This window comes from Ictidomys tridecemlineatus, unplaced genomic scaffold (assembly GCF_052094955.1).
Source record: "Ictidomys tridecemlineatus isolate mIctTri1 unplaced genomic scaffold, mIctTri1.hap1 Scaffold_417, whole genome shotgun sequence".
NCBI lineage: Eukaryota > Metazoa > Chordata > Mammalia > Rodentia > Sciuridae > Ictidomys > Ictidomys tridecemlineatus.
This window is the reverse complement of record NW_027522702.1, coordinates 98,949-123,739: the sequence shown is the minus strand read 5'-3', so window position 1 is coordinate 123,739 and position 24,791 is coordinate 98,949. Positions and strand designations below refer to the sequence as shown.

General features: G+C 32.0%; 1 protein-coding gene across 6 annotated transcripts in view; it reads left to right on the top strand.

Annotated features, from left to right (window-relative positions):
- Nucleotides 1-1,971: 1,971 nt before the first annotated feature.
- The window catches only part of LOC144373491 (transport and Golgi organization protein 1 homolog), a 109,280-nt gene continuing 86,460 nt past the window's right edge, over nucleotides 1,972-24,791 (top strand). For all 6 annotated transcript variants that reach the window (XM_078036540.1, XM_078036539.1, XM_078036547.1 and 3 more), the window contains exon 1: nucleotides 1,972-2,014. In XM_078036540.1, coding sequence (XP_077892666.1) covers nucleotides 1,987-2,014 — 28 coding nt within the window. In that variant the 5' untranslated portion in view covers nucleotides 1,972-1,986. The remainder of the gene's footprint in view (nucleotides 2,015-24,791) is intronic.

Here is a 24,791-nt window from a genome sequence, read left to right as displayed (position 1 = left end):
AAGAAATATTGGCACTCCTATGTTCTTTGCAACACTATTCACAATGGTCAAGATGTGGAAACCATTTTACTCTCCATTTCCCAACAAAGTAAAAAGAACACAAATGAATGCAGCTGTAGAAGATAATGCTAAGTGAAGTTAGCCAATCCCAAAAAACAAATGGCGAATGTTTTCTCTGCTGTAAGGTGACTGACTCATAGTGGGGTAGGGAGAGGAAGCATGGGAGTAATAGACAAACCCTAGACAGGGCAGAGGGGTGGGAGGGAAAGGGAGGAGGTAGGGGGTTAGCAATGATGGTGGAATATGATAGACATCATTATCCAAAGTACATGTATGAAGACATGAATTGGTGTGAACATACTTTATATACAAACAGAGATATGAAAAATTGTGTTCTATATGTGTAATAAGAATTGTGATGCATTCCACTGCCATGTATTTAAAAAATAAAAGCATTTTCTTTTTTAAAAAAAGAACATATGGTATATACATACATGGAATTTTTCTACTTTAAAGAGAAGAAAATTCTATAATATATGATGAGATGGATAAACCTTGGTGATATTATGCTAAGTAAAATAATCCAGTCAAAGAAAGACAAATACTATATGATTTCTCTAAGTGAGTTTCTAAGAGTTATAGAAGTAGAGAGTATAATGATAATTACCAGGCGGTTGGTAAAACGAGAAAATGGGGAATTGATAATTTAAGAGTATCAAGTCTCAGTTATGCAAAGTGAATAAGTTAGACAACTACTGAATAATGATCATGTGCTGTACAATATCATTTTGGTCAATAATGAATCACATATTCAATGGAGATCTCATAAAATTCTAATGGAGCTGAAATTTTCTATTACCTTGTATTTTTACTGTATTTTTCTGACATGTTTAGAAAAATAAACATGCATGTTTATGTAACTATATTACAATTGCTGATAATATTCAGTACAGTAATATGCTATGTAGTTTATAGCCTAGGAGTGATAGATTATTTCATATGGCCTAAGTGTGTAGAATGCTTTACCATGTAGGTTTGTGTAAGTACAGTCTGTGATGTATGCACAACAGTAAAAATCATCTAATAATACATTTTTATCATTATGTGACACCTGACGGTAGTGAATATAACTCAATTGGATTGTGCTCCTACTAAAAAAAAATACTACATGGTACTCTGAAACATCTTTAAAAGGTCGATCTCATGTTAAGTGTTCTTATAATAAAAATAAAACTAAATCATATTAATGTGAAAAACAGACTTGAGACACAGATGAAGAGACAGCTATGAATTTAATATTATTACCCAATGTAGGGTGATAGGTCAGGATATATAGAGAAAAAGTAGCAATCAACCAATAATAATTACCTCAATTAAAACCTTAAAGAATTTAAAGAAACCTGGGAAATTTAGAAAATAAAATTTAACAAAGAACTCAGGAAAACTCTTTTTTTTAAGAGAGAGAGAGAGAGAGAATTTTAATATTTATTTTTTAGTTTTTGGCAGACACAACATCTTTGTTTGTATGTGGTGCTGAGGATTGAACCCGGGCTGCAAGTATGCCAAGCAAGCGCGCTACTGCTTGAGCCACATCCCCAGCCCCAGGAAGACTCTTTTACAATATATCAGTTAAAGTTCTGACTTTTAAAATTCTCAAAAATACACATAGACAAGAAAAGTTAAGAAATAAAAGTTAAAAATAGAATTAAATTACCATTAATTATATACAATATGATTTTTCTACTTAGAACACCAAGAATACTTGAATTAATAAGAAAATTCCTTTAAATTTCTAGTTTCAAAATACTTTAAAGATTTAATATCATCCATAAAATGATAATGATCACATTTAGTTGGCTCTTACTATGTGCTTACTTTTTACTTAATAAAGTGCTTTGCATAGATTATCTCAAAGCAGTATTATGATATATTTATGATGTTATTATTTTCATTTTACAGATAGGAAAATGGAGGCAAAGAGAAATCATGAAACCAGTCCAAGATTACAACACTGGTAAGTAACACATGAACAGTACACAAATATTTCTACTCTCATATAAAATACAATATTTAATTTCTAGGAATTTGACTTACATGATCACAAAATTAAGCTTGATTGGAACATAGAAGGTAGGAATCAAGAAGAGTTACAGGAGCTAGGAATCCTTAAGAATTGTGACACCTGGCCCCCTAGAGAAATCTTCAGATTATTTCAGGTTTTCCCTCCTGTGTCTTTACCTTCAAAGTTTGGAAGATAAACTATCTTGGTGCAGCTTGGGGCAAGTGTCTACTCCTGTGTTTTTCATTGGCATGAGAAAGTAGTGGAAGATCATTGATTAGAAGCCTCACTACAAATACATGGATTGATTGGGCAAGCAGAATTAGGCAAGGAAAGGGGCTCAAAAAGAATTAAATTCGGTGTCCATTTAAGACCCCGATTCTTTAGAGGAGAAGAGCAGAGCTAGGTGGCAGCGGGCAGTGTAAATGTACAACCACAGTAATGAAAGGATTGATTTTGCTGCTGGAACCTGAACAAATTCTCTGCTTTCAAGATTATTCGAGGGTTCTCTTGTGGGTAACAGTCTATCTCAGATTCATTCTACGTGGCTCTTTCTCTTTCTATCTTGAATCAAATGAAAGACTCTGCATAGAAGTATACTCCAGAGAGTTTGAAGGATTCAAATATTGTTTTTTTTGCTTGGTCAAACTGGTAACTTTTGAAAGTACCACTCTTATGGTACTATCAGTCACTGCACGGAAGTTTAAATTTTATGAACAGAATATAATGTATAATTAAATTGCTGCTACTTTGGTGTCATCTATTTTATGAGTGTTAAGAGGTTTTTAATTTGGATCATGTTGTTATTTAATGTGCCCTAAGAAGGACTTTGACTAGACATATTGTTATAGATACTAGAGAAATTTAAAGATAAGCCTCTTAAGTAAATGTTTTGTGAGAACAAAATTTCTCACCTTTGGCACTACTGAATTTTGAGGGCAGATAATTGTTTTCTTAATGTATGGAAAGTGTCTTATGTAATTCTTGTAGAAAATTTACTTACATCTCTGGCTTCTACTTAAGAGATATCAGTAGCATCCTTAAAGATGTTGCAATAACAACAACAAAAATATCTCCAGTTATTGTTGAATAATCCCCAAGGGAAGAAATATTGCCAGTACTCCATTATGCAAGATGAATAAGTTCTAGAGATCTGCTATTTATATCTGCATGATGATGTTCTCCAGTCAATGATGGACCATGTATATGATTATACCATGGTGTTCTCATAATCTTATAACAGAGCTGAAAATTTCTATCAGCTAGCAATTTTACTGTTACTTTTCTATGTTTAGACATATTTAGATACACAAATACTTAGCACTGGGTGGCAGGTGCCTTCAGTATTCTGTATGGTAACATGCTGAGCAGGCTTATTGACTAAGAGCAATAAGTGGTATCAGAGAGCCTGGGTGTGTAACAGGCAACATCACTTAGGTTTGTGTAAGCACACTCCATGGTGTTTGGATAATAACAAAATTGTCCAACAATGTTCCTGAGGCTTTATCCCACCATTAAGTGACACGTGACTGTGGTGAAAGGCACTGAATGGACCTACCATGGTAGATAAAAGAGGGACTTCTTGACAATGGACTAGTAGAACACATTCCATTCACAGTGCTCAATAAGGTTAAGAGAACAAATTTCTACCAGTGTAAGAATTTTCAGTTTTGGTGTTCCTTAGGAAATTGGCATGCATACTCTTTACTTAGCAAGCCATGGTAGGAAGTGATTCTTAACTGTGGAGGCACAGTGATATTAAGACATTAGACTTTTAAAATAATACTGATTCTCAGGCCACATTCTTGATGAATTACATTAAAAATTCTGGTGGTTGCTATATTTTGGAACTGAAATGTTCCCCAAAGGTCCATGTGATAAAGTCTTGGTCTCTAGGCCATGGGAATACTGGGTGCGGGTAGAGCCATAATGACAGGGGGTCTAGTTGAGGAAAGTTAGGTCAAGGGGTCATGAACTTGAAGGAGCAATTGGAAGCAAAGCTCCTTCCTCTCTTCTTTTTTTGCTTTCTGGCTTGGATGAGGTGAACAGGCCACATCTTCCATGAGCTCTGCCATGACACACTTTGCCCCCATGAGCATAAAGCAACTGGAGCAGTGGCCATGTACTAAAACTTCTGAAATCCTGAGTCAAGCTAAATCTTTTCTCCTTTCATCATTTCAGGTGTTTTATCATAGTGACAGAGAGTTGACTAATACAATGTTATAAACAATTTTTTTAAAAGTCCGCTAAGGGATCCTAACATATAGCAAATTGATATACACTAATATGAAGTGAATCTCCTTGAAAATTTACCCAAATCAAGCCCAGGAATGTATGCAAGAGTATATAAAATTTATCACAACTGATTTCCTGCTTGACTACTTATAAGCTTGCAAGAATTGCATCATTTACAGAAGGCCCAGTGACAAAGTGCTCCAGTGGTTCAGTTACAACATCATGGCTCCATTGCACCACTGGTTGATAATAAACTAAGAAAAATAAACTTTGGAAAGAAAATTTACAGACTAGGGTACTTTCTGATAAACTGGTAATTTAAATATCTATGTAGTTCTATTTATCAATATTGGATATAACTCTGTATGGATTCTGACATTGTACAAATTAAAATAGAAAGCTAGGTATTGTATTTTTAGCATTAATCAGACTTCAACATCTGTGCTACACAAATGGCCCTGGATTTAACAGGAGAACTAATTCATTCTCAATCTGCTTTTGACTTGTAGATCTAACTTGGAAGCAATTTTTTTCATAAGAGAATTTAAAATAATCAAGTATATATATATATATATAATACAGGAGTCCTTAATATCAGTCAAAGATATTCAGACTGGGTGTACTGGGTCAGAGTTATACAAACTCATTACAAGTATTTGTTTCTTGGGGCCTATTCTTAGGAGAAAAGGAATAAAGAACAGGATAAAAATGAAACAAGAATGTGGCTCCTGTATGCAGCACTCTGTAGCCCAGATTACAAGGCAAATTTAGCCCCACTTTGAGGTAATGTGGACCACATTTGTGGACTCCCTATCAGTATGTCATCAGCTTATTTGGGGAGGAGGGAAACATCTCTGAGATTATGTTTTGTTGAGTGAAATTCTATGGGTAAAAGGTATCTGGTTGGTTATCAGCTAACATGCAACAGCAGCTATGGAACTAGTGTGCCCATTGACAAGGAGGATATGGGCCAGTCACCAGGAAAATTCATTGAAGTACATAACATACTCACCTCATTTCATTTAATATTTTCAGATGCAGCACTTTAAATATTGGATCGAGGAACTTGAACTGGACATACAACTTTAAGATATGTACATTTTGGTACATTTAAATCATCTACAATCAAATCTCTATTATTTTCATGTGGACTTATGAGACATTATGAATCAGTACTGAAGGTATACTGCTCATGAAGATACCCACATACTTCCAAAATAAAATATGCACTTTTATGTGGCTAAGCCCCTTCCCCTTCTAAACTGAGAAACAGAAATCTTCAAAATAAACAAATATTTCATAGAGTGAAGCTAGGGATTGACTATCTTCACTAAGCATAATCTGCTCTAGTGCCATCCATTTCCCTGAAAATTCTATGATTTTGTCATTTTTTATTGCTGCATAGTACTCCATTGTGTAAAGATGCCACATTTTTTTTATCCATTCATCTATTGAAGGGCATCTATGTTCTTTTATTTAATGTGGTATTGGGGATTAGAACCAAGGGCCTCTTGTATGCAAGGCATGCTCTTTACCAACTAAACTATATCCCAGCCCTCATGATGTACTTTTAATAGATTTACAAATTATTCCTAATGAAAAAAATGTTTAGTATCTCTAAAGTAGATTTTCAAACCTATGCCATATTCACTTCTGAATCAAATCACAAAATAACCCTTCCGAACATTTTTGGTATTCATTATTTTTTCATACTTTCTTTGATTTACTTGGGAAAAATAACTGTATTTTTCATCATTAATTTAATATCACCATATGATAGATCTTACTGCTCCATCTTCATTTTAAAATACCAAATTTAGAAAAGGATCTGTGTCTGTACTCTGTTGTGTTTTCGTACGTTATTTTTCTGTTTAATTTTGTTACAAATCTATTGAATCTGGTTCACAGATGCATTTTATTTGGTTAGAACAACTGGTATTTGTCTCCATGTTCATGTTTTTGCATATAAATGTACAAATAAACAATCAAGGGAATGAATATCTTTTTGTTGGGGTGTGCATTGTCCAGTTCACCATAGGCTCTGCCCCTCTCCAGTGCCTCATTCTGAGCAGTTTCACATTCCATGTGCCAGGAAGATGGATGAGTTGTGACTCCATCTCTAGAGGTCTCCAGATTGACAGAGCCCTGTAATAAATCATGACCATTGCCTGGTTGAGACACAGTCGTTTTAGTGTCCTCCAACACTTTTTCTCTGCTTATTTTTGTTGTTGAACTTATTGCTTAAATATATGACAATTATTTATTTTTAAAACCATGCAAACTAAATTGATAGACCAATAGAGATCGTAGTGTTCTATGCAACAGATGGCTAAATCTATGTAAAATATTCAGAAGGTTTTTATTCTGATGACATTACATTTATCAGATATAAAAAGCAAAACAGCTAACTTTTGCTATGAAAGCACTTTCAGAGAAGAAACTGAGATATTTTCACTTTTTTATGTGTATCTAATGTAAAAATGAAAAACTGAGTTTTGCTAATTTCAAACTACAATTTTACATACATCTGCCCTTGGTGGATACACTATCATTATTGTTTCCATAAAAGGGCAGGTTCAATCAATTCTAATTTTTGCAAAATGACAAGCAGACAGCATTTGTCATTGCCAAGACTAATGTGGGCTTGTACTTGGCCCTTTTCCAAGAACAGCTCTTCTAAGGGTCAGCAGACATTTAAAATTTATTTTTGAATTTTGTGCTTCTCTTAGTAATTACAATACATGATGTTTTATCTTTAGAGTTCTAAGTTTCTAAGGAAAGAATATAACATGTATATCTATATATTCACATACATACATATGTAAATATAAAAAATGCATCTATGTGCAATAGTTATATAATTATATTCATGTTTATGTGCATGGACATGTATATTCACATGTTAATGTATATGTATATATACATATCCCTACATCCCTTTTGCATTAGATGGATTTAGGCATTACATCTAATAACACTGTAAGAGCATAATGATTTGTTTGAAAAGACTGGGCTGATGGATTGCAGGAATCAGCACTGAATCAGAAAAGAGATCAAAGGAATTGAAAAAGATGCTGACAGTGGAATTTGGAACAAATGAAGACAAGACAGTCTAACTTTTGTGAAGTTTGGTCAATACAGAAGGAAACATTAATTATTTCTGTCTGAGATGGAAAAACAGGGATTGTACCTGGCATCAGAATCTATGTGGTTGTCATTTATGTCCTTCTACACAAAAAGATTCAAAAATTTAGTACAAGGTAAATAAGTGTAAAACTTAGGTTTCAGGTAAAACTTTTTTCTTCCAAGAAAATCTCTAGCAAACATGCTGTGTTTTAGTTCTCATCAGAAGTTATGGAAATTGTACAGAAAGCTTGGGGATTTATGGAGTGCTTGATACTGGGTGCTCTGATGGAGTAGGAGGTTAAACATGCATTTAAAACAGGTTAGGAGAAAACACCCGGAAATGGAAGAGGCAAGCTCCCCGAGATTGGGGAGCAAACAGCCAGGTCCCAAGGACTCTATGCCCAAAACTTGACAAAGAAATTCTCCCTGGACAGCTGAAGGACAGAAAAGGAAAGCCAAGACATCTAAACAAAAAAACATGTATTAGGGCTGTTCCTTCTTTAAAAAAATATTGTTTTTTTAAAAAAATAGATGACAGTGGAATGTATTACAATTCTTATTACACTTATACAGCATAATTTTTCATATCTCTGGTTGTATATAAAGTATGTTGACACTAATTTGTGTCTTCATAGTGTACTTTGGATAATTATATCTATCACATTTCACTATCCTTGTTAATCCTCTGCCCCCTCCCTTTCCCTCCCACCCCTCTGTCCTATCTAGAGTTCATCTATTCCTCCCATGTTCCCCTACCCCACCCCACTATGAGTCAACCTCCTTATATCAGAGAAAACATTTGGTATTTGTTTTTTTTGGGATTGGCTAACTTCACTTAGCATTATCTTCTCCAATGCCATGCATTTCCCTGCTAATGCCATGATTTTATTCTCTTTAAAATTCCATTGTGTGTATATTCCACATTTTTTTAATCTATTCATCTATTGAAGGGCATTTGGGTTGCTTCCACAGTTTAGCTATTGTGAATTGGGCTGCTATAAACATTGATGTGGCTGTATCCCTGTAGTATGCTGCTTTTAAGTCCTTTGGGTATAGACCCAGGAGAGGGATAGCTGGGTCAAATGGTGGTTCGATTCTCAGTTTTCAAAGGAATATTCATGTTGTTTTCCATCTTGGCTGCACCAATTTGCAGTCCCACCAGCAATGTATGAGTGTACCTTTTTGCCCACATCCTTGCCAACACTTATTGTTGTTTGTCTTCATAATAGCTGCCATTCTGACTGGAGTGAGATGATATCTTAGAGTAGTTTTGATTTTCATTCCTTCTTATAATCAAGAATAGTTCAGAATCTTGAGTTCCAACTGGCCTCATGTAGGGTTTTGACTGAAGTACAGGTATTGGAGAGATGGAAATAAAAAACTAATATTTATGGCTAAGAATTAGTATTTAAATAATCAAGTTTAAATGAGCCATAGTTCAGATTAGTAAGTGAATAATTTTAAACGTATAAGTATCATTCTTTTATACAATTGCAGTAATAATTCCAATTTATAAAATAGGTATGCTTAAAATGTACATGCATATAATTATTGTTTTAATAAATTGTGTTGGTTTTAGCTGCATAAGGAAATTTGCTTAATATATATATGTGTATATATGTATCAAAAGATATTATCAGAAACGTGAACTTTGTTCTTCAGTGTATATCTTATATTTTTATAGTGATTTACATTTATAACATGTGTATTTATTTTCTCATCTCATTTGAATCTCATAACTCTGCAAGTTACACAGAAGCAGTATAGTTAGTTATATTTTATGGAAGTGGTAGAGATTAAGAAAAAGAAATATTCCCAACATCACACAGCTTTCAAAAATCAATTCTCAAGTCTGGGGCTGTAGCTCAGGGGTAGAGTGCTTACCTAGCCATGTAGGACACTGCGTTCAATCTGTATCACCACATAAAACTAAATAAACAAAATAAAAGTATGTCCATCTACAACTAAAATATGTTTAAAAATCAATTCTGGACCTTGGGACATCCCTTGTATTTTTTTTCTCTCATTCTTCTTTTTCTGTTTCTGCACAGGATGTTGCCTCTTTGTTTTGAAAAATGCATTCCTTCTTCCTAAGAGTTTCAGCGCAAGGGTGGAGTCTAATTAGTGAGAGAAGGTTGCCTTCTCCTTGGTCACATCAGCAATAGTTTAGCCCATTCCCTCAGCATGCAGCACAGCAGCTCAGAGCTGGAGAATATGGCTTTCCTTCCTTACACCTGGCTCCTCTCTCTGCATCCCTTGTTACTTGTGCTCAGTTTTCACTCTGAGCCTCTGATTCTGTGCCCAGGAGACCCCTCCCATTGCTGTGTGATCCTTCTTTATAGAGCTTAAACTGTAAGTCATAGAGCAGCCTATGTAGTAGCCCATGAGTACAAGGCATGCTGGAAATTTCCTCTTCTTATTCCAAGTCTGTTGTTACCACCGAGATTCTGTTTTGCTGCCACTCTGGAAGAACATAACTGACAGGGCACTTGCAATATCGAGGATAGCCTGTTACTACACCTTGGTTTTAGATGGTGCATAGTTCCTCATTGCTGCAGTGATCTGTTTGTCTTATAAATGATTTCAATGTTCAAGGCATGTATCTCAGTATAACTCTGTGGCTTAAAAGATTTCAGTCACGAGAAAAATGAGACACCTATCAATCTTACATTAATTACTTTCAGGTAAATAATTTTGTGACTGGACAATTAAATTATTATTTTTTTCTTATTGGAATTACACAGTGTTTCACATGTAGAATAGGTTAAATTGTAAATTGTGAACTAATTTGAAGAAACAAGCTGCGATCTTTCATTTGGGAGAAATTCATTTCAGATTCCCAAAGACTCATGCAAACCTAAATTTAAAAATAAAATCAACCTGTTTGCAGTTTCAAGGTTGTTTTTAGATGAAGCACATCTGCTTGACTAAAATTTCTAGTACCTTACTTATAATTTCTTCTCGTACAGCTGCATTCCACATACTATCTGCTCAGTAAATTAACTTAAAACCCTGTGGTGGGTAAAGTGAAGTAGTATCACCTTAAAAGCTTGATTATTTAATCATACTTTAGTTGAATTCATGAGTTGTTTTTTCATAAAATGATGTTTGACCTTTAAAGTATCAGAATTCACAAAATAACCAAGAATTACAACATATCTTAAAGAAGAGTGTATTTGGAAAACTTTGCCAATTGAATGAGTGTTAAGTTGAATGGGAAAAGAGAAGGGAGTGGTCGATAGATAGATTTGATGAATAAATGAATTATATTGAAATGGAAAAGAAAGATTATAATAAAATAGGTTACTAGTACAAGTCAGAGGGAAATAATGGATAGAAGAATGTTATGGAGACTGAATACTATTTGAAAATTCAGATGGTAGAAGCAAGTAGAGAGAATTTGAGTGACAGTTAAAGGAACACAAATGTGAGAGTCAGCTACAAACAACTAAGCTACAGAAAATAATTCACATGGTTTTCCCTAATAGAGAAGCAAACTGCACAGATGAAATATCCCACATTGATCAAGGAAATTCACTCTTATTATTTCTGTATGATCCTAATTTTTTGAAAGCAGACAATCTGGTGAATTTATATCTTGTCAACTTTATTGTTGAATTTTTCAACAAGCAATGTTGAAACTATGTACGTACTGTTGGTATTTGATTGATGGGGATTCAGGAATATGATCATGGCTGTTTTCAAATGAAGAAAGCCATGTCATGAGCAGAATAGATTCCTTAAATTTTAACAGGCAATACCAGAGCCTATACTTAGGACAAAAGTACAGATATTGAAGAAGTCAAGTTAACTCAAAAAACACAAAAGTTCTTTTTTACTTATTCATTTTTAATGAGTATGGACACAACACAATGAAATGAGCTTTCCAATGAGGAAACAAGGGGATAATCATGGGTGTATCTGTGGTTTAAAAGTTCAAATAGGTGAAGTCTCTGAACTTTCTAAAACTTATTAGAAGAGAAGAAAATGGTACCACTATTACTATTAATAGCCACAGTTTACTGAATGCTTACTGTATTTCAGGCATTATTTAATCTCATTATAAGTTTTTTTTTTGAGAAGGGTGAGAGTCATCAAAGAGCTGACAACAGTCTAAAGAAAGTCTGTATAGAATCATGCTTTAAAAGATTAGGTAGGCTACTGGTGGTGTGGGTGGATTGTAAATATTGGCTTCTTGAGCTAGATAAAACACAATGGCATGAATATCTGAACCATTTGTTAAAAAGATACTGATAACTTCCTGGGAGTGATGGCACATTACTATAATCCCAGTGGCTCAGGAAGCTGAGCATGAGGATCACAAGTTCAAAGCCAGCCTTAGCAATTTAAAGAGATCTCAAGCAACTCAGTGAGACTCTGCCTCTAGATAATATATATATATATATATATATATATATATATATATGTATATATATATATATAAATACATCCCCATGTTTAATATATATATATATACACACACATACACACACACATACACACACACACATATATATATATATATATATATACACATCCCTATCTTTAAAATATATATATACATCCCTATCTTTAAAATATACATACAGAGATCTATTTAAATTGATATATATATATATATATATATATATATATATATATATATATATATATATATATTTTTTTTAAAGATGGGGATGTGGCTTATTGGTTAAGTGCCCCTGGATTCAATCTCCAGTATCACAAAAAGAAATAAAAAACCTAATAATGTAAAGAAGGTACTTTCATTGTAATTTGAAAATGGTCTAAACAAACTTAAATGTTGATTAAGACCCTGGCTATAGAAATTACAATTTAGAACATCAGATCAGTTATATGAAGAGGGCAGAGAGGTTGTAGGAGAATAATCAAAACATTAGAAATATTAAAAGTAGGGTTTTTAGTATCCAAGCAGAATAAATAAATTTAATTGGCTTCTATCATATTCCCTGAATGTTTCCTTCTAATAAAACACTGTTATTTATTAGTCCATGATCAATTTATAAGATACCAAATCTGACCAGGCACTACTATTTTCTTATTTTTAAAAAAATAATTTTTAGTGTCAGTAGATTTTTATTTTACTTTGTGGTGCTGAGAATCAAACCCGGTGCCTCACACATGCTAGGAAATCACTATACCACTAAGCTATAACCCAGCCCACTACCATTTACTTATTTTATCATTAAAAGTATATTCTACATATATTTTAGTCTACTCATTCTAATTTCAAGGCACAATAAGAACAATTTCAACATGGCATATACTTTAAATAAGTATCATAGAGTGTATTCTGCCAAAAGCTTTTCCCTTTTTTTTCCTTTATTTATTTATTTATTTATTTTTATTTTTTTAAGAAACAGAAATTCACTCTGTCTCAAATTGAAACCTGAGATGGGATTGTTCTAAAGAATTGACAAGCAGCATCAAATAACATTTTTGGGAAGGAAATTCAGTAGAGTGCAGTATCATATGAAATAAATTTAAGAAGTGAAGTAGCTGGAAGCAGATTCTTTTTCTGCTACTGTGTTCCAAAAAGTAGTTTTCCTTTTTGCTCCCATAACTAACTTATTTAACCTCTATTTCATAAAGACTCCAAACAGAAAGAAAATTATGCTAGGAGTAATAATCATGGGTGTATCTGTGGTTTAAACAGAAGTGTAAACAGAAGTGCTCCTGCTAGAAGTATTCAAAAATAATCTTAATAGGAGTAGATTGCTTATGTATTTTTAAAGATCTATTTGACACAGTCATCACTGACACAATTAGTAGTAGTACACTCTGATTTATTTTCATTAGGCAAACAGAAATTTCCACTTTCAATAATGTGTTTCCTTTAGAGATCACCTATACTTAAATTATTCTTCTTGGAGACAAGAAGTTTAGTTTGTAAGTTATTTAAAGATTTTAAAAATATTCTTAGATTCTGGACTTCACCCAAAACCTTGTAAAGACTTAAACAAAAAGTGATGTTCTAAGTATTTTTAATTAGTAAATATATGGAATGTTAGGTTCCAAAAGAGGATATCGGAGTTTCTGTGATGTTTCCTGCTTACTGCCAGCATTTATTCAAGTGGGAAGACCCCCTAATCTAGGGACGAGAACCTGAAATTGTATAGATTAAATTGTTTAACATAAAGAAATCTCAATGAGGCTTTGAGAAGTCATTTTTGAAAAACCTGTTTAAGTCACTAGAAACCATACTTACAGGTATACTTTCTAGAGATTTGTCCATGTCATTTCTAAAAACCAATTAACGAGAGAACAATTTTTCACAATCTATCATTTAAAGTAGTAACTATAGCAACTATATAGTTTTTATCATTTCTATTCTGGCAGAAACACAATTACTCAAGATTTATTGGTCATTTTTATATTTTGGCTTCCACGTTTCTTTGAAGAAATGTTTTAATATTTTATACATTAATCTGATAAAATCTATCTACAAAAAACTTTAATAAGCAATATTTCATAGTGAAAGTTTGACAATATTCCCTTTAATGTTAAGAACTAGAAATATGTGACTGTTCCAATAACTGTTCAAAATTAGATATTCAGTACAGAGGCAAAGAAGTAAATCATACGCACATGAAAGCAAAAATATCAACAACCAAAATTCAGTTATTTTGTATAGATCATGATCATTATGAATGAAGACACATTGATAGAATACATAAATAAATTATTAGAATTAATCACAGAGTTTAGATATGGGCTTAACAAAAATCAAAACCACTAGTGCAAAAATATATGGAATTAAAAATAATGAAAAAATACCCCAGTTTGAATGACAGCAAAAATACAAGTCGTCTAGAAAACTTACTATAAAAAGCTGTAAAAATGTATTTTTAATATACCTAAAAAAATTTAAAAAGTTAAATAAATGGTGGACATACAGGTTCATTGCTCAAATAGTCAATAATCAAAATAAAAATTCTTCCAAACTTGTTTAATAGTAATATCCAATAGTATGTGAATTTATGTGTATACATGTATATTTACTTAAATTAATTATTTTAACCTAAAGTTAAAGGGAAGTAAAAGGAACTAACAGTATCTAAGCTAATTTTATGTAAGAATACACAGGGAGGAATCTCAGTACAAAATATCAAGATTTATGATGCAGTTATAATTATTAAGAGTACGGGTTGGTCAAAGATATATAGACAAATGTAGCTGAACAAATACACAAGGAACTCACTCCTACACAATCACATATAAGGGAGTCAATGGGGAAGATATTTCTAAATATGTTGCCTTGGAGTTACTGATTATCATCCATTCTTTTTTTGTAAAGTGAGAATTAAATTTTTTCTATATATTATAAACAAACATTAATTCTATATAGATTTAAAATCTAAATATGAAAAAAAACGTAGAATTTTAAGAAGGCAAAATAGTTTTACAACCGCAAAAAAGGAATGGATTTCTTTATTGAAAAAACAAACAAACAAAAAAAACACAGATGAAAATCATAAAAAGGAATTGCTGGAGGCGGCTACCTTTGAAAGGAATTTCTATATATCAAAATATACAAGAAAAATATAAAACATGCCCCATATATAATAAATGCAAAACACTTCCAGAACATGTGAAAACCTCTCATGAGTCTATATACAAAAATGATAAAAATCTAAATGTAATATGCCAAGAGTTTTCTACATGCACTGCATAGAGGGGATGGTCTAAAATGAATTATAATTGTGTAAATTATTAATCAGGGAAATGCAGATATAATTATTTTCTGATACATACATTATTTACACAAAGAGAATGTGAATGGCACACTTTTTGCCTTAATGTAAGCTTGAAATTGTCCCAATTTTTTCTAAGCTTTAATTTTGTAGATAATTAGTCTACAAGTATTTTCTCTTTATATATAACCTATTTTTATGACAATTTTTATCACTCTTGCAATTTACACATTTCATAAGACTGTGACTTATTTGCCAGACACTTCACACTTAATATTTTTTATGTTAAAAAGTAATTATACTTAGAAACTTAAATATGTGTGTATGTATGTGTGTACATATATATATATATATATATATATATATATATATATAGTATTCATACATATGTAACAAAGTTTGCAAAGAAAATAGACTATAAATAATAAACTTTCAGGAAAAAATATATTTCTCAGTTTTTACCTCTATAATAACCATAAGGATTCCTATAGAAAAGATTTCCCAAATTAATCCTCCTTTTTTTTTCTTTTTTTTTTCACTTTTCTATCTTCCATATTTTTTATTTTTGGAGTATGGAGAATTTCCTGGTATTCTCTTTTATTTAGTTCAAATGATTTTGATTTGCTTTTCTGACTTATTCAATCTATTTTTCACAGTTTTGGGGAGAAAACATCCCCAGCAATCATGATTTATATTTCCAACAACTACCTTAATTAGCTATATTCCATGTGACAATTGCCAGTTCCAGATTTACCCATGAAACATGCTTTCTAATTTTCCAAAAATTAAAATAATTCCTATTTTTCTTGCACCTACAATTATTTACAGAGTATGATTTGCTGAATTCTCATTTTGCATGACATAAAAATGTGATCATTGTATAATCAATGTTTTTGGATTTATAGATTTTTTTCTTTTCTCTTTAATCCATGTAAATGGAAAGGCCTATATAACCAAAATTAATATATGAAGTCCTCTGATTTAAAAAAAAAAGGAGGGGTGCAAGAGCATAGAATAACAGATGGCTAAATTTAGCATAGACAAGAAAACTATAAGAAAAACTCAAATACAAATTATAAAGTCCCATACTTACACAGATATGAAGACTTTCTTCTATAGGCTCAAGAGCAAACTCAATAACTGAAAGCAGAACCAGTGAATGCAAAGATAGACACTGAAAATAGAAATTAGCTTTGAAAAGCTACAAAGAATAAAAAAATGAACAAGGTTAAACAAATTCATAAGTGAAAAATAAAAGAGAATACAATAGCCATATATTAATAGTAAAGTTCTAACACATATAACTGACATCTCCTCAAGAAGAAAGAATGAGAAGGGAGGAGATAAATGAGGAAAAAATAAATAATTGAAGAAATAAAGGCCAAATTTCAAAATTTCCCTCCTTTCCTCCCCTCGCCTCCCCTCCCCTCCCTTCCCCTCTCCTCCACTCCCCTCCACCTCCTTCTCCTCCTCCTCCTCCTCCTCCTTTTCCTCCTCCTCCTCCTCCTCCTTTTCCTCCTCCTCCTCCTCCTCCTACTCCTTCTTTCTCTCTCTCTCTCTCTCTCTCTCTCTCTCTCTCTCTCTCTCTCTCTCAGTAGTGGATATCCAATGCAGGAGAATAATCTCCTATTGAACTACATTCACAACCCATTTTATTTTGAGACAGGGTGTCACTAAGTTGCATGCACTGGCCTCAAACTTGTGATACTCCTACCAAGGCTCCTGAGAAGCTGGGATTACAGGCAAGAGCCCCTGTGCTTAGCCCATCAAAGTTTCTCTATATTGAAGGACAGGTATCAAATCATACATGCAAGTCATAAAAACACCAAATAAAGCAAGAATGAAAGAAATCATATAAATATAATACTTAAATATTTAAAAACAAAGACCAAGAGAGAATCTTGAGGGCAACCAGAAAAGAAAAGCCAGACAACATACAGAGAAACAAATATAAAAAATACAATAGAAAATCTATAAATGCCTTTAAATTGTAGTGTTGAACAATAATAACAGCAAAAAGTTAACCTAGAGTTTTAAATAGTAAAATTTCCTTTAAAAATGAAGTAGAGGGCTGGGGATGTGGCTCAAGCGGTAGCGCGCTCGCCTGGGTTCGATCCTCAGCACCACAAATAAAGATGTTGTGTCTGCCAAAAACTAAAAAAATAAATATTAAAAAACTCTCTCTCTCTCTCTCTCTCTCTCTCTCTCTCTCTCTCTCCCTCTCTCTCCCCCTCCCTCTCTTCTCTCTCTCTAAAAAAAATGAAGTAGAAATAGAGCATTATCAGAGAAAAACTTGAGGAGCTCACTACTAGAGGATCTCATTTACAAAGTTGTTAAAGGTTTTCATAAAAGGAATGCTACACTGTATTGGAATTTTAATATTCACAATGAAATTGTGTATGTTGGAAAATACAATAAATGAGAATTAAAAGTAAACTTTATTGGCCTTCATATTTATAATGTCTCTGAAAAATAACTGAGTGTGTGAAGCAGAATAATGGCCAAGTATACTTTTTTCATAATTTTTTTATGAAACACATAAGAGATTAAAAAGGGAAATTAAGCATATAGTTTTCAAAATTCTTGTATAACACATAAAGTGTTTCATTTATTAGAAATTATTGATGTATTAAATAAAGATATATGTTTGAATCATAGGATAGCCAATAAAATTTGAAAAGGGATAAAAGCAAAAAGTGAATAGAGGAAGTAAGAGGGAAAAATACTAAATCAGTCCAAAGAAAAACAGAAAACAGGGTAGAAGAGTGAGAAAAAGCAAAATGAATAAATAGAGAACTGCTAAAATATATTAAATTTTGATTCTATAATATTAAAATGTCACATTAAATGTGAACCAAATAAATCTACCAATTAGAATGAAGAATATTTCAGACTGAATAGAAAAATATGATACAAGTGTATCATTAGATTAACTTTAATATAAAAAATTATACCTGGATGATTTTCAACACATACTTTAAAGAAATAAATGGTGTCAGTTCAACTATAATATGCTAAAGAATGAAATTGGATCCCTAACTCACATCACACACAAAAAGTTACTAAAAGTGGATTATAGATCTAAATGCAAGATTAAAACCAAAAAAAGAAAAAAAAACCAAATACAAGAAATTTTTCACAATATTGGGTTAGTAACAATGTATTGAGTAAGATGCCAATAAGCAAAAGCAACAAAACCAAAAACATACAAGTGAATTGGACTTCATCTAAATGAAAATCTTTGTGATGTAAAAGATAACTCAAAGGATGGAGAGTCTATTTGCAAGAAAGAAAATATGATAAGAGACTTGCATCTGGAATACTTCAAAAACATTTAGAGCTCAAATACTAAAAAAAATAATAATGATATAGGGAAAAATTGAAATAGATATTTTTTAATGAAGATATAGACAAATGTTCAATATATACAATAACCTTATTACAGATATTCAACATTACTGGAGATGCAAGTAAAAAACACAAAAGAAATACCACTTTTCACCCACCAGGAAGGTAAAACAAGATAAAAAAAATTCATAAATAACCAGTGTTGGTGAGGATATAAAAAAACCAGAAACTTATTCACTGCTGGTAGGATTGTAAAATAGTACAGCTGCCTTGAAAAACAGTTTGGAAATTTCTCACAATATTATTCATAGAGCTACTGCATAATTCAGTAATTCTTCATGTAGGTCCTTGTCCAAGAAAAAAAAATACATAGCCATACATATAAGAAAACATGAAATTTTTATGAAAATTTTATTCATACTAGACAGAAAATGGATACATCCCCAATATTCATATTCCCATTCAAATATACATTATTTTACACACAGTGAATAAATAAATAAAATGGGATATATCCACCAACTGGAATTTTATTCATCCAAAAAAAAGGAGACAAAATACATATACATGGTATAACATGAACTTTGAAAATATTATACTAAATGAAAGAAGCCAATCACAAAGATCACATATTATATGACATTATTTATGTCAAATATTCATAACAGGCAAGTTCATAGAGCCAACAAATAGGTTAGTGTTTGGTTGGGGTTGAGTTATGGGGATAGGAATAGGGAGATATTTCTATTCAATACAGATTTTCTTTTAGGAAAAACAAAAATATTATAAAGTTGATTGTAGTGAATATTCTAAATATTCACACAGTTTTATGGTATACTCAAACCACTAGACTCTCGATGTTCTACAAGTAAATTACATGGATGACAATCATATCTCAATAAACTTGTTTCAAAAAGTTCAAATAAAAAGATATACTACTTAAATAGTAATGAAAAGAACTAGATTAATATCAGAGAAATAGATTTCAGTACAATATCACAGGGTTAAGGTAGAAATTTGAATGATGAAAAGATCAATTAAGAGGCTATAACAGGTATAATTGTATAAGCACTTACCAACAGAGCTTCAAAATAAATAAAGCAAAAACTGATAAGACAGAAATATGACAGAGATATATCCATAATTATAGCTGAAGACTGCAAAACTGCTTTTTCTTAATTGACTTAACAAAGAGAGACAAAAGCAGTAGGAAATAACTGATCTAAATGTAAGAATTAAAACCAAATTCAATAGATATAAAACCATTCAAAATGATTGATAAAAGTTTTTCAGTAAATGAAAAACTTTATCAATTTGAATTAATTGACATAAAAATCTCCATGCAGCAGGAGCAAAATACTTACACTTTAAAAATGAGCATGTACCAAAGGAGACCATATTCTGGATCTTAAATCAAAATTTAACAAATTAAAATAATAGAAATTACACAAAATATATTCTTATAATACAAGGGCATTAAACTAGAAATTGGTGATAGAGAAATATTCATATATCTTCAACCGAAAATTAAATATCACACTTCTAAATAACTGAAGAGACAAATAAGTAGTCTCAAATGAAATTAAAATATATTTGTACTTTTTTGAAAAAAAATTAAATAGCACATAAGACTAGAGGCAAGAAGATGAATAGAGGTATGGTGAAATTAATAGCTTTTAATGATTTTATTAGAATAAGGCTTGAATTAGTAACCTAAGTATCTATTTTAACAAAGTAATGAAAGAAGAACAAAAAATAAATGAATAAATAATTTAAATTAAAACTTAAATACCCAGTGAAGAAAGAAAGAAGGAAAACAAGAATAGAAATAAGAAAAGTTAAGTAGAAAAACAGCACAGATTATAAATAAAACCAAACTCTGATTCTTTGAACCAGGCAGTGAAATTAATAAATCTCTAGCTGAGATAAGAAAGAAGAGAGAATATTAAATTTATCAATCACATGAGTAAAAGAGTGGGTATCATTTCAGCCCATATAGATACTACATGAATAACAAGTCAATACTACAAACAACTCTATGCCCATAGATCCAATATTTAGGAGAGAAGGACAAGTCTTTGAAAGGCAAACAAAAACAAAAACAAATGCCAAAACTAACCCAAGAAACAAATAATATGAATGGCTTTATATTTATTGAATAAATTTAAATCACAGTAACAACAAAATGTTTTTTTTTAAAAAAAGAAAACAAATGGGTTCACTGGAGAATTTTAGTATACATTTAAAAGGGAAATTCTAATAGAAAAAGCTTGTTCTCAAATCCATGTGTCATGATGTGATTATCACACTACCAAAATTGGATGAAGATATTACATGAAAAGAGAGTACAGATTGACATCCTCATGGATATAGATAATAAAACCATCAATGAAACATTCATATATTATAGTTGACAACATATCACATATAAGTAGTTTTTATCTCAACAACTAAAATCTGTTTTATTGTTCAAAAATTAACAAACATGGACTGGGGATGTAACTCAGTGGTGGAGGCCTTATTTAGCATGAGCAAGGTTCTGGATTTGATTTCTACTACCATGAATTTCTAAAAATATAAATTATTATAATTTATACAAAAAGTTTAGAAAAAAAATGAAAATGACCATCTTTATAGACTTAGAAAATGGTTGAATAATTTAACATCTATTCAGCATATTAAAAATGTCTATTGTAGGAACACACTGATGGTAGGATGCATCACTTTTACACCTGGACTGAGACAGTTCTCTGGGGATGCCTGGATATCTGACTTTGAGTCTTAGCTAAGATAAAGTTCACGGGCCCACTAACCAATTACCTACTGATCTATGAAGTGCTGTTTAAAGTTCAAAAGTACCCCGGAGACACAGGCAGCCAGCATGTTTGTTCATGGCTTTTAACTTGTGTAATCCTTTAGCCAGGTGGACTTGGTTACATGACCAGTAGGCCATTAGAGACCCTGCTGGGAACTTCCATCATGAGTTCTCCTGAGGCCAGGATTCCTTGCACAAATTTTGGATGTGTAATTTGGAGACAAAGTGCATGTTGTGTGACTAAAATGAACCCTGAGGAACCGCTCCTTGATGTCTCTCAAACCCTTGGTGCTTGTCTGTACTTTCTTCTCCTGTATCATATGCTTTGTTTTATGGAAAGCTTTTGCCTGAGTACATTCTGTGATAATCTTTGAGTCACTTCAAATATCAAACCTGAATAATCTTTATAGAAGAGGATTTATTTAACACAGTAATAGGTGTCCACACATATCAAAGGTAACATCATACTCAATAGTGACAAGGTGAATTCATTAAGACTGGAAATAATTCTATTCAACATTCTACTAAACCTAAAAAATAGTTCTAACTATTGAATAGGCAAAGAAAAAATGAAGGCATACAGAGCAGAAAGTTAAAAAAAATGTCTCTATTGGCATACAACATGATTGGCTATGTGGAAAATACCAAAGTATATAAAAAAACAACAACAACAAAGATTAATGAGTTAAGCAATGGCATAGCCATAAGATACTAAATTGATATGTGAGAGTCAATTTGGGAGAATAACATTTGGGCTGGATCCTTATAGATGACAACAAAAAGAACTATAGCCCACAAACACTGTACTCCATAATTACTAAGATTATTTTAACTATTCTAATATTACTTTATTTGTTAAGTTTGAAGACTTAGGTAAGTATATTGTTGATAACCGAGAACTAAGTTTCTCACTCTCAGGAAAAGAAAATACAAATAAAGACATCTTGAAGACTAGAATAAAACCTGTGGTTTTCATTGGAGACTCAGCTCATTTTTAAAATGCAAATACATAGAGATACAGAATACATATGGACACAGAAATAAATATAAATGTGCACATGAATAGAGTAGGTGTGCAGATATATTTTCTGGTTCTGTATATTGAGAAAGCTAAGTAGCAGCTGCACCCCAGAAATATTGGCCAAAACTTTGGTTCTAAAATCATTTTCTAATCGGAAGAACAGAACTCCCTTAGATGGTTTCTAAGGCTGGAGAAGGAAAAACCCAACAGTAATGTAAGGCACCTTATATCCAAATAGTCAGGGAGTGTAACTGAAAGATAAAGGACAAGTTGAAAGGGACACAATCCAGTCCAAAAGGCATTTCTAATGGCCAAGGCTCTTGTAATTTGAGCACCAAAGTACTTAGTATTCTTTCATGATAATATACAAAAATATATCTATGATCAATTATAATATAAGTAAATAAATGATCATTTAAGAGAGAAAAGGGACAGGTCCCTCTTAGGGAAATTTCCAATTCATATATCTAAAAGGAATTAAAGAATTAGAAAACCACCCCTAGAGTCTCATGGCAATATCTGGGCCTCCAGCTATGTACTGGAAGCTATGTGAAGGTTATATTCGATGTTTATACTAGATTTCAGCTTTAATTAGAGCTTAAAATTATTTCAAAATAAAAAGGTAGAAAAAAATTTTTCAAGTAAATTTGCAAATAAAAATGAAAAGATTATTTTATAAATAAAAGCTTAAATTTAAACACTCCATTCCACCATCCTTCTCACCCCACACACCCCCTTCCCTTAATTATAAAAAAATTAAAAAAACGGGGCTGGGGATGTGGCTCAAGCGGTAGCGCACTCGCCTGGCATGCATGCGGCCCGGGTTCGATCCTCAGCACCACATACCAACAAAGATGTTGTGTCCGCCGAGAACTAATAAATAAATAGATAGATAAATAAATAAATAAAATACATTAAAAAATAAAAAATGAATAAAAATAAAAAAATATATAAAAAATAAATAAATAAACACTCCCAAACTTTTTGGGTTTAAATGTGGTATATAATTTATCTCTGTTTCCACATTTTTGCTGCAAAGCCTAGCTAGTGTCTATATTTTTCTGTTTCTTGGTTCTTCTCTGCTTATTTATAATTGGAGCACAGCTTTGGACTGAAGCAAACAGAAAAGTATTTATTATAAGTGTTCTGAGAGAGTTGCACACCACTGAAATTCTCTCCTTTTCTCTCTCATCATGATTCTCTTTGAAAAAATGACTTAATCTTGACACATCAGTCTGTTACCACATCTCTGCAAAGACTGCTTTTGAGAGAACTTAACTCGCTGGTTTAGAGCCACCTTGTTGGGAGACAGAGTTCCTCAAAAGAAACACAATCTCAGAGAGTAGCATCCAGGAAGACAAAAAAAAAATAAGTGTCTCCAAACCTAAACCAAGTAAGGTATATTTTATATTTTCTTAGAATAGTCAAGAAAAAGAAAAAAATGGGGCAATGAAATAGCACAAAACAAATTGAAATAGGATTTTTGTGACAGTTTAATAATGTCCTTTCATATTTAATAACACAATTATAAATGCTAATGCATATATTCAAGGAAAATCTGAAAGGAACTCTCTTGAAAAAATAAGTAACATTGAAATAGTCATAGAATAATTTAAAATTGTTCTAATATTGATTTAAATAATTACCTATACAAAAACAGATCCTTTGCTCCACTGTTAAAATGAAAGCAACAGCAAACATATTCGCTTGCTAAGTTAAAATCCAAACATGATATTTTTCCTTATTTTAAAGTAATAATTATGTCATTAATTATTTTCACCTCTAAATTGTTATATGTGCTTTTCATTTTGGCCCCTTGCTATTTGAATAAGGTATATCGTTAATCTGATAAAAGGAATTATTGTTAATAACTCTTCCTATTTTTTTTGCCTTTCAAAAATGTTGGCTTTCTCCTTTAAACTTGTTTTCTAAAAGCTTGCCCATAACTGAATGTTCTTCTGATGTGACTAAAACAGAGCAAACACCTGCAACAAAGAAAAAAAAGAAAAAGGGAAAAACTCTGAATTTAATTTGTGCCTCTGCCTATAACAAGTAGTGTGACCCTGAATGCATTGATACTTGACCCTCAATTTTCTCACATTTTAATTGGTAATAAGAAGGCCTGCTGTATTATTTTGCTGCTTCTTTTTGCCTAGTTGGGCACTATAATATAAAAATGGCAAACAGGGAACAAAGACAAAACATAGATTAATACCCTGACCAAGTCAGGCTGCAAAATTCTTTTAGCCTCCCAAGCTGCTGTTGGAGGAGTTTGGTGGTGAAAGATAAGAACTATCCCCAGAGAAAAGGATTTCTGAATAGTACAAGAGACTCTTCCATGTGAAATTCTTCCTGGAAAAGCCCCCCACCCCCACATTGCTCCAAAAGAGAGTGGTTATATATTTCACCTGGTACAATCCATCAGGAGAGCTGCAGAAAGTAATTTACAGAAATGTTGTAGTAGTCATTTATTTA